General features: G+C 45.6%; 1 protein-coding gene across 1 annotated transcript in view; it reads left to right on the plus strand.

The window, feature by feature from the left end:
- CFAP44 (cilia and flagella associated protein 44) overlaps positions 1–11,378 on the plus strand; it is an 82,500-nt gene that overhangs the window by 55,720 nt on the left and 15,402 nt on the right. Inside the window, exons 27-30 of the mRNA XM_026657390.2 lie at positions 1,228–1,731; positions 2,416–2,619; positions 3,944–4,139; positions 6,572–6,686. Of these exons, the coding sequence (XP_026513175.1) occupies positions 1,228–1,731; positions 2,416–2,619; positions 3,944–4,139; positions 6,572–6,686 (1,019 nt within the window). The remainder of the gene's footprint in view (positions 1–1,227; positions 1,732–2,415; positions 2,620–3,943; positions 4,140–6,571; positions 6,687–11,378) is intronic.

Genomic DNA, 11,378 nt, shown 5'->3' on the forward strand with positions numbered 1-11,378 from the left:
ACTAAGGACAGACCATGTGTGGTCAGTTTTAACTGCACATTGGTGCTCATTTTGCCAAGCTTTTGTGTTTCACCTCGCCCAAGGTTACATCAGTCCATACCTGTTATAATAATCCTCAGATGGCCTTCATTGACCAAGCAGATATATTAAGCAGAGGAATTGATTTTTCCCTGCCGTTTAATAGAAACATGCTGCAGTGTTAGGAAGATTTTGGATTTTCATCCTCTGTTGGATGTAGCAGGCAACTTTGTTTCAGGCACAGATGCCTAAAATTGTTCTAAATGTACCTGAACCTGAGTGCTCATGTAGGGAGGATGCCTGTGGGAAAACTTAATTTGTTAATCTCACTAATCTCTGATGAGTGGGAATATACAGAGGTCACTCAAAGAAGAAAGGAGGTTGCTTACCTGTAACTTTGTTCTTTGAGAGTGTTGCCTCTGCATGTTTACATTCCCTGTCCACCTAACCCTCTTCTCAGATCAAGAACTCTGAAATTAGGGAAGAAACCAAGAGCAGCAGAACCAGGACAGTGGTGTGGGCTAGTTTTCCTGCAATAGAAATATTGTGGGAGCTGATCTATGTTTCTGCCTCTGCAGAAACACAGATAAGCATTTCGTAAACTGCAGCTGCTCAGGCTGGGTGGGGCTCTGCAGCTGCTGGGGGCAGAGGTGAGACCAGGACCAAGAGAGAATGGAAGAGCTGTTGTGGCACCTGGGATCAGACCTGGAAGCAGGTAGAAATGGGGTCATAGGACCAGGACCAGGCCCAGGAGCAGTTATTCCTGGTGAGAGAGAGACCCCAATTTCCTCATTCTGTTTTGCTGCCCCCACACTTTGCCCACACCTCGCCCCCATTCAAAGTGAACTTCTGCCACCTCTGGAAGGAAGGAACTGAAGTGTGGTTGGGGCCCTACTCCTCCTTTGATACCCATGGAATCTTCTGCAAGGGAAAGAGTGTGAGTGGCCTCAACAGATCCTGCTCACTAGAAAGATTCCACAGCTCAGTGCCAGGAGGTGCTAATCCCATAAGTGTGACTATGCAGAGGTGACACACTTGAAGAACAACAGTTACTGATAAGTAACCTCTCTTTATCTGTCGTGTTAAGCGTTTAAACCCTTCGGGATTGTTTAAGTTAGACAAACCACTGATCAGTGTCCTGTGTCAGAGAAGATTTTATGCTGTAGAAGTGTCCTTGGCAAGTCACACTAAAATTCCTCCTCTTTGCAGGTCCATGAAAAGAAATTGACAATGAACAAATGGATCATCTCACTTAGGGACCTCAAGGTGGCTATTATTGAAGAGATCATCTGCCTGGTCCAAGAATTGAAATCCATACAATCAGCCTTGGATGCATCTGAACAACTCCCTATTCCCCCGATCCCTCAGTTACACCCGGAGGAGACTCCAGAAAAAAAATTCCAGTATGACAAGAATATTCTTTTGAAGTTCAAACAAGAGCAGGAGAACAAGCAAAGGCTCTCTGAGCAGGTGGAAGATAATGCATCATTTGCAGTGTTTGGGGGAAAGTTCCTTCATGCACCTTCTCTAAAGGAAATAGATTCCCCATCAAGAGGCTCAAGTGTGAGATCAATGAGAATAACATCCTCAGTCACCCCAATGCAACCAAAGGTTTTTGAGATTGAAAAGGCAGAGCCAACAGAGATGGAACTGGAAATTTTAAAACGGGAGAAGATCAGAAACATTTACCTTCAGGAGACCTTGATCAAGAGGGTAGGAGAATAAAAGGGAACTTTTCAAGGGTGACTGCCCCTACCATGCCCAAAACAAAACCAATTCAGAGCTCTCTTTACAACTGTCCCACTGATGCTGTGGCAGCTTTTGGCTTTTGCATTGCCTTTGGGAAGTCCAGGAGAGTCCACTAGAACAAACTGTGGAGCTGATGTATTAAACTTCAGAGTGCACTAGAACACCATTGTGGGTATTACCTTGCCTCTGAAAGAAAACCTGTGGTTAACCTAGTTTTGGCAGATGCTCGTGCTGAAACTGTTGTACCTGCCCAAGGAAGAAGTTGGCAGATATTCTGCAAGAGGGTGGATGAGGTGGAGGTCAGTAACATGGGTCTACTGCTGCAGCAGGCAGGAGATTACATGAAAGTGCAGCCAGCATAGAAAAGTGAGATAGTTCTTTGGAGATTAATTGGGGATGATGGGAGGCATCGAAACATCTGTGGAATTTCTGGTGATTCTTATATTTGCACCATGGATATCAAAAATATTCCCAGGGATTAATGTTGTTATCTTGAATACCAAAGTAGCTCATAATAAATGTTGCTGGCAAATTGTTGGTTTAACAGGCAGGAAAATTTTCTTTTTTGCTTCTGTCTCTTGCCTTGCATATTTAAACTCATTTCTTGATTTTTTTCCCACTCCACTTTTCCCCCTTCCCACATTCCAGATCAATGAACTGGTGGTCACCTTTGATGCTGAGCTCCACCTCCTGCGGCACCAGAAGCTGAAGCTGGACACGCAGATGAAGTGTGCTGACCTACGTCACATCACGTGGTTTGAGGAGCTGCTTCTCCTTAAGAACTTTGAGAAACACGAGGACACTCTCCAGGAGCGTGTCAACAACCTCAGCAATGAGGTGGAAGAGATGCAAGTATGTAGGATACGCTATCTGATTTGTTACTACTGCAACTGGTGGCCTGGAAACAAACATCCCAAAAAGAGGCGGGAATGTCCTTCTGCTGCCCTTATGCACCAGCCAATTCCTTAGTGCTGAATTCTAAGAAACAAGAAACATTCGGTGATAATATAAGGGCAGTCCTTTTAAACTTAAATATGGATTCTTCTTTCCCTTCATGCTTGTATTTTTATAAACCATTGGAAGTATGAAATTAAAATCTATATCCTACCTTAAAATATGCAGTTCTCCTTTGGAAGGTGACTGTAAAAATAGTATCATGGGGCTCCACCTTTATGGCATCTCAGTGATGCCAGATCAGATTTGCTTTCTTTACAAATATAAAGGTGAATTTTCAAACTCTGAGGCCTACTAACTCATCCTGGGATCTGAGATTCAAGCTGGGATCTTTCTGGCTCATGCATCTTCAGTAGCAGATTCTTCAAGCCAAATTCTGCCCAGGGTGACATCTGTGTCACCCTTTCCTTTTTCAAATGGGTAACACAAGTATAACTTCAGAGAGAATTTGCCTCTGCAATTGGAACTTGGTTAACAGTGAAGAACTGAAGTCAGTAGAACCATGTTCTTTAAGTTAAACAGATGCTTATGTGCTTGCCTAGATTGGGGCCCATATTAGGGAAGAAGAAAAAAAAAGTGAATCAAATTTCAAGCTTACCAATTTCGACAAGTCTGTCTGTCTGTCTCTCTCTAGATGGATAAATTGCTCTTAAATCAACAACTGAAATGCATAAAATTATAATAATTAGCATTTATTTAGTGGATTTCATCTGAAGATCTCAAAGCACTTTGCAAAAGTGAGTCAGCATCATTATCCTCATTTTACTGATGGTGAAACTGAAGCACAGAGAAGGGAAGTGACTTGTCCAGCGTCACACAGCAAGTGATTGGCAGAGAACTGGGAATAGAAAGCAGAGAGCCCGACCTCCAATCCCTTGCTCACTACTAGGAATTGCTGCTTTTACATATACACCTCTATCCCGATATCACGTGACCCAATATAACACAAATTCGGATATAACACGGTAAAGCAGCGCTCCAGGGGGGCGGGGCTGCGTGCTCTGGTGGATCAAAGCAAGTTCGATATAACGCGGTTTCACCTATAACGCGGTAAGATTTTTTCGCTCCCGAGGACAGCGTTATATCGGGGCAGAGGTGTATGCTAAAAAGATCTAACAGGTGCTGACAACAGCCTAAAAGGCTAATGCTTCAACAGCTCTCTATCAGTTTAATATACTGAGTTGTTTTACATTGTTTGGGGGGGGTTGTTTTTGTTTTTTAGTGGAAATTAGACAACTACCTCTCACAGATGGAGGATAAAAAATATGAGATTGCAAAGCTTCAGGAACGCGAGAAGGCACTTTATGCCACTTTCCAAGCATCCCTTGGAGAGAACAACAAATTTGCCAGCTTCCTCACTAAGGTCCTGAAGAAGAAGATCAAGCGTGTTAAGAAGAAAGATGTGGAAGGAGACAGAGGTTGGATACGTTGTTTTTCTAGTTTTATGTATTCGTTTACACAATTCAGCCTTGCCATGTAGCGATGGCACTGAACTGTGTCCCAAAACTTGGCTGAAACCCTGGACAGATACGAGGCTTTAACCTGGTTCCAGGTCATAAACAAAACATATGACTAGGTCCAATCTATACTATAAGACCAAACTGTTTTGTAACCATCATGAGGGATAATAGTGTTGTAATCACATCCCTTGCACAATTGTAATTGTAGTGTCAAAAGACCTTAAAATCAGTGTTGAGGCATGTAGGTGTTGAGTGGAAAAAGGGAGCAAAGTTTTACACAGCTGCCGCCTATGCTGTACCTGATCTGTGGACAGCTGTCAGTCTGGCATCTGTGTACACTAAATTTCCCTTTCAATCTATCCATTGACTAATGAGTAATCATTAGGGTTGCCAATTCTGGTTGGACGTATTCCTGGAGGTTTCATCACATGACATAATCTTTAATTAAAAATTAATCTTTAATTCTTGGGGACTCCAGGACCATCCTGGAGGGTTGGCAACCCTAGTAATCATAGACCCAAGCTGTAATCGTCCATTAGTCAATTAATCGATCAATTCGAAGAACTCAATCTATTGGATTTTCCTCAGCAGATAGGTTCTGAACTGTTTAATACTAGACAGTACTATTGATCTGAAATATTTCTTCTTTATCTTTGATTTGGCATTTGGTTTCTAGGAGGTGATCATGTACAGTATGAACTGGCCGCAAATGTAGGCAATAACAACATACAGCTCACCTTTTTAGTTAGTTAATTTCCTCAGCCAGATGGTAACACACAAGATGACCGAACCCCAAGGTTTCAATTCAGAATAACTACAGTACATTAAAAAGGATATATACACTAAGGAATGCAAAAAAGAAAGAAATAAGGTACCTTTATCTAACTGTGCATGTACCAATATCTGTTAATCCCTTTCTCCACTTCTTTGTCCTGTGGATTCATTGAATTAGTGGAAGGGACTGAAGGTGGTTGGGCCCACATGTCCCTTTGCTAACCTCTTTCAGAACATTTGAATTGTTGGGGGATGTGTTCACTCAGACTCAATGGGCACTGTTCTCCCATCTCATAAGTAGGGATCTGCAAAAATAACATACAAGGAGAACACCTATTGCTGTAAGTGACCTTTCCATGCCAGGTATGAACTTTAAAAATAAAACTATTTGCGTCGCTGATCCGAGTGCAAAGAAACAAACCTGACATTTCTAACAGCAGAATATATTTTTCTTTCTGTCTTCTGATAGCTCAAAAATAGCCAGCCAAATGACATTTTACCAGTTTCCCCCAAAATTCACCCGTGGGTTGTGTACAAGTATAAGAAAATTCAGTCCAAAGAGTCATTTTACGAAAGTTTTTAAGCAGCCTTAAATAGTTTATAAGAATGAACATCCATCTTCATCTATAATTCTAGGGTCTCTACTGTAATCCTATAATACAAGATACTGTCACCTTTTCCCTTGCCTAATACCTGATGTGTGTAAATGCCAGCATGAATTAACTTCTGCTGAGTCCTTTCAACTCACTATACATTTCTTTAATAGGACAACTTTTTGTACAGGTAAGATACTGTATATAAGTGAGAGATACTGTACCAGTCTGGGCTTATGCTAGTGGGATCAATGTATCTAACAGGGAAACTAGAATCCTTGAGCAGGAGCCAGTCACCATTTTGTCTTGTTCAAAATATATAATCACCACCTTTCTGGGAAACTAGCTCTTTCCAGTTACTCTAAAGGGTTAATTTACTGTGTCATTCTTAGGCCTGGTCTACACTAACCCCCCAAGTCGAACTAAGGTACGCAACTTCAGCTACGTGAATAACGTAGCTGAAGTCGACATACCTTACTTCGAACTTACCGCGGTTCAGACGCGGTCCACACGCGGCAGGCAGGTTCCCCGTCGACTCCGCGGTACTCCTCTCGCCGAGCTGGAGTACCGCAGTTGACGGCGAGCACTTCCTGGTTTGACTTATCGCGTCCAGACCAGACGCGATAAGTCGAACCCAGAACTTCGATCCCCAGCCGCCGAACTAGCGGCTGGGTGTAGACCAGCCCTTAGACTGCAAACTCTTCTGGGCTGGAATAGATCTGAAGCCCTGATCCTGAAACTGACAGTGTCTGGGTGGACTGCTGAGCCTTTGTGACTTCAACAGGGCTTTGTGCAGGTGCAGCAGTTTGGCTACATGCCGTCAGTTGCAGGACTGTGGTTTCAGTAGTTTGTAAAGCACTGTTTCCATTGGTGGTGCTCTTTAAATGATTTAATTGGCTTTTGAAAGCCAGGAGTATGGTATTGCTCATTAGGGCTCTACTGGCGTGCTGTACAGCCAGCCGGCCTGTCACAGATTAGAACCAGGGTTTTCTGAATGCTAACAATACTGCTTTCCTTTCCCAGATGAAGAGGAGGATAGCGATGAAGAGAGTGATGATGAGTCTAGCTTGGAGAGCGATGAAGAAGATTCAGGATCTGATGATGAAGTCTTTGATGACTCTGTTTGCCCAAAGAGTAAGTGAGCCATTACTTTCCGGTGCTCTCTACTTGTTTAGCTTTATGGGTAACACTGTGAATTTAAATTCAAAATCAGGATTTTTTTCTTAGGTTTAATAATATTATTATGGCCCAGATTCTTCCCCTCCCATGTTGAGTAGCACCTTGCTCCTTAAGTAATCTCAATGATGCAGATGGGACCACTGTGGAGAAGAGTACTACTCAATTTGAGTAAGGATGACAGAATCTGGCCTGTGTGTTAAATAGCATTTGGTTATTTGTAAAGAGGAGTAGCAACCATTTGCAATAGATAAACATAGATAAACGTTTCAGTATTCCCTTGCTTCATCAACCTATAATAACTGCAGTGCAATGACATATAGCCTAGGGGACCTCAATTACCATCTCTGGGGAGAAGGTAAGTGAAGGAAAAATCTAATTCTTAAAAATCAAAAAGGGAACTAACTTTAAACGAGTTCTGGTGAGAGCCAGTGGGGCTGCATTGGTATTTGCTTCCAACTTTTTATTTGTGAAAAAAGGAACAAAAAACCCAATAGGTTTCTTTTTCAAAACATTACATACCTGTAGCCAACCCTGAAATACTTATGGATGGGGGACAAATTACCAGGAGGTCTGGGTTCTCTTCCCATCTCTGCCACCGACTCAGTGAGAGACCCTAGGCAGTAGACACTCAGTGAGAGTCTTTTCCCCTCTGTAAAATGGAAATAGCATAATACTTATTGCACAGGAGTGTGGTGATGATCATCACTCACAAGTCAGGTAAATGTACAACACAAAGTGCATTGAATTAATTGTTAAGAGTGAAGGACTATTTCCCATTTCCTGACTGTTTTCTCTCTGAGGGGTGGAATTGGAGCCTGTAATATATGCTCTTACCATGGAAACACGAAGAATAAACTTTTTTTACTAAGATAGTTTTCCTTCATCCCATGGAAATCCTGAATGGTCCCTAATTTGGAGTATCAGGGGGTAGCCGTGTTAGTCTGTATCCACAAAAACAACAAGGAGTCCGGTGGCACCTTAAAGACTAACAGATTTATTTGGGCATAAGCTTTCGTGGGTAAAAAAAAACCACTTCTTCAGATGCATGATGGGTTTTTTACCCGCAAAAGCTTATGCCCAAATAAATCTGTTAGGGTATGTCTACTCTACGAAATTAGGTCGAATTTATAGAAGCCGGTTTTATAGAAATCGGTTGTATACAGCCAATTGTGTGTGTCCCCACATAAAATGCTCTAAGTGCTCTAGTTGGCGGACCGCGTCCACAGTACCGAGGCTAGCGTCGACTTCCGGAGCATTGCACTATGGGTAGCTATCCCACAGTTCCCGCAGTCTCCGCCGCCCATTGGAATTCTGGGTTGAGATCCCAATGCCTGAATGATGCAAAACAGTGTCGCGGGGGGTTCTGGGTACATGTCGTCAGGCCCCTCCCCCTCCGTCAGAGCAACGGCAGACAATAGATTCGCGCCTTTTTACCTGGGTTACCTGTGCAGACATCATACCACGGCAAGCATGGAGCCCGCTCAGCTCAGCTCACCGTCACCATATGTCATCTGGGTGCCGGCAGACGTGGTACTGCATTGCTACACAGCAGCAGCAGCTAACTGCCTTTTGGCGGTAGACGGTGCAGCATGACTGGTAGCCTTCATCGGCGATCTGGGTGCTGGCAGCCGTAGGGCTGCATTGCACCAGCCCCTTGCCTTTTGGCAGTAGATGGTGTATTACGACTGGTAACCGTCGTCATCGTACAGTAGTGGCTGGAACTCCGTATGTCCCCCAGTCCCCCATCCCCCCAGTCATATTCTGCTGCCTTCACAATGACGATGATGGCTATCAGTTGTAGTATGCCATTTTCTGCCAAGCGCCCAGTATTTTCTGCTAAGCACCCAGAAGAGGCCAAGGGTAATCTGGGGGCTGGCAGACGTGGGGCTGGCAGACGTGGGGCTGCATTGCTACACAGCAGCAGCCCCTTGCCTTTTGGTAGAAGATGGTATATTACGATTGGTATCCATCGTCGTCATATTGCAGTGGCTGTCAATCATGGGCACCTGGGCAGACATGCTCAGTCCTAGAGAACTGTCTTGATGATGATGGCTATCAGTCGTAGTATGCTATTTTCTGCCAAGTGCCCAGTATTTTCTGCCAAGCACCCAGAAGATGCCGAGGGCTATCAGTCATGCTGCACCGTCGTCTGTCAGCTTAAGATGTAAAAAATAGATTTGTTCTGTATTCATTTGCTTCCCCCTCCCTCCGTGAAATCAACGGCCTGCTAAACCCAGGGTTTTGAGTTCAATCTTTGGGGGGGGGCCATTCTGTGTGACAGTTGTTTGTGTTTCTCCCTGATGCACAGCCACCTTTGTTGATTTTAATTCCCTGTACCTGTACGCCATGTCGTCACTCGCCCCTTCCTCCCTCCCTCCCTCCCCCGGTCCGTCAGATACTAGTTTTGCACCTTTTTTCAGACCAGACGCCATAGCTAGCACTGGGATCATGGAGCCCGTTCAGATCACCGCGGCAATTATGAGCACTATGAACACCACGCGCATTGTCCTGGAGTATATGCAGAGCCAGGACATGCCAAAGCAAAACCAGGACCAGCTGAGGAGGCGATTGCAGCGCGGCGACGAGAGTGATGAGGAAATTGACATGGACATAGACCTCTCACAAGGCACAGGCCCCAGCAATGTGGAAATCATGGTGTTACTGGGGCAGGTTCATGCCGTGGAACGCCGATTCTGGGCCCGGGAAACAAGCACAGACTGGTGGGACCGCATCGTGCTGCAGGTGTGGGACGATTCCCAGCGGCTGCGAAACTTTCGCATGCGTAAGGGCACTTTCATGGAACTTTGTGACTTGCTTTCCCCTGCCCTGAAGCGCCAGAATACCAGGATGAGAGCAGCCCTCACAGTTGAGAAGCGAGTGGCGATAGCCCTGTGGAAGCTTGCAACGCCAGACAGCTACCGGTCAGTCGGGTATCAATTTGGAGTGGGCAAATCTACTGTGGGGGCTGCTGTGATCCAAGTTGCCAGGGCAATGAAAGACCTGGTGATATCAAGGGTAGTGACTCTGGGAAACGTGCAGGCCATAGTGGATGGCTTTGCTCCAATGGGATTCCCAAACTGTGGTGGGGCCATAGACGGAACCCATATCCCTATCTTGTCACCGGAGCACCAAGCCACCGAGTACATAAACCGCAAGGGGTACTTTTCAATGCTGCTGCAAGCCCTGGTGGATCACAAGGGACGTTTCACCAACATCAACGTGGGATGGCCGGGAAAGGTACATGATGCTCGCGTCTTCAGGCACTCTGCTCTGTTTCGAAAGCTGGAGGAAGGGACTTTCTTCCCGGACCAGAAAATAACCGTTGGGGATGTTGAAATGCCTATCGTGATCCTTGGGGACCCAGCCTACCCCTTAATGCCATAGCTCATGAAGCCGTACACAGGCAGCCTGGACAGTAGTCAGGACCTGTTCAACTACAGGCTGAGCAAGTGCCGAATGGTGGTGGAATGTGCATTTGGACGTTTAAAAGCGCGCTGGCGCAGCTTACTGACTCGCTCAGACCTCAGCGAAAAGAATATCCCCATTGTTATTGCTGCTTGCTGTGCGCTCCACAATATCTGTGAAAGTAAAGGGGAGACATTTATGGCGGGGTGGGAGGTTGAGGCAAATTGCCTGGCCGCTGATTACACGCAGCCAGACACCAGGGCTGTTAGAAGAGCACAGCAGGGCGCGGTGCGCATCAGAGAAGCTTTGAAAACGAGTTTTGTGACTGGCCAGGCTACGGTGTGAAACTTCTGTTTGTTTCTCCTTGATGAACCCTCCGCCCCCACCCCACCCGGTTCACTCTACTTCCCTGTAAACCAACCACCCCACCTTCCCCTCCCCCCTTCGAGCACCGCTTGCAGAGGCAATAAAGTCATTGTTACTTCACATTCATGCATTCTTTATTAATTCATCACACAACTAGGGGGATAATTGCCAAGGTAGCCCGGGATGGGTGGGGGAGGAGGGAAGGAAAAGGACACACTGCAGTTTAAAACTTTAACTCTTATTGAAGGCCAGCCTTCTGATGCTCGGGCAATCATCTGGGGTGGAGTGACTGGGTGGCCGGAGGCCCCCCCCACCGTGTTCTTGGGCGTTTGGGTGAGGAGGCTATGGAACTTGAGGAGGGCTGTTGGTTACACAGGGGCTGTAGCGGCGGTCTCTGCTCCTGCTGCCTTTCCTGCAGCTCAACCATACGCTGGAGCATATCAGTTTGATGCTCCAGCAGCCGGAGCATCGACTCTTGCCTTCTGTCTGCAAGCTGACGCCACCTATCATCTTCAGCCCGCCACTTGCTCTGTTCATCCCGCGATTCAGCCCGCCACCTCTCCTCTCGTTCATACTGTGCTTTTCTGTAGTCTGACATTTATTGCCTCCACGCATTCTGCTGTGCTCTCTCAGCGTGGGAGGACATCTGGAGCTCCGTGAACATATCATCCCGGGTCCTCCGTTTTCTCCTTCTAATCTTCACTAGCCTCTGAAGGAAAAACATTTGCAGCTGGTGGAGGAGAAGGGAGAGGTGGTTAAAAAAGACACATTTTAGAGAACAATGGGTACACTCTTTCACATTAAATTTTCCTGTTCACATTACACAGCACATGTGCTTTCGTTACAAGGTCGCATTTTTCCTCTTATATTGAGGGCCTGC

Source organism: Terrapene carolina, unplaced genomic scaffold (genome assembly GCF_002925995.2).
Source record: "Terrapene carolina triunguis isolate 2854851 unplaced genomic scaffold, T_m_triunguis-2.0 Scaffold242, whole genome shotgun sequence".
Lineage (NCBI taxonomy): Eukaryota > Metazoa > Chordata > Testudines > Emydidae > Terrapene > Terrapene triunguis.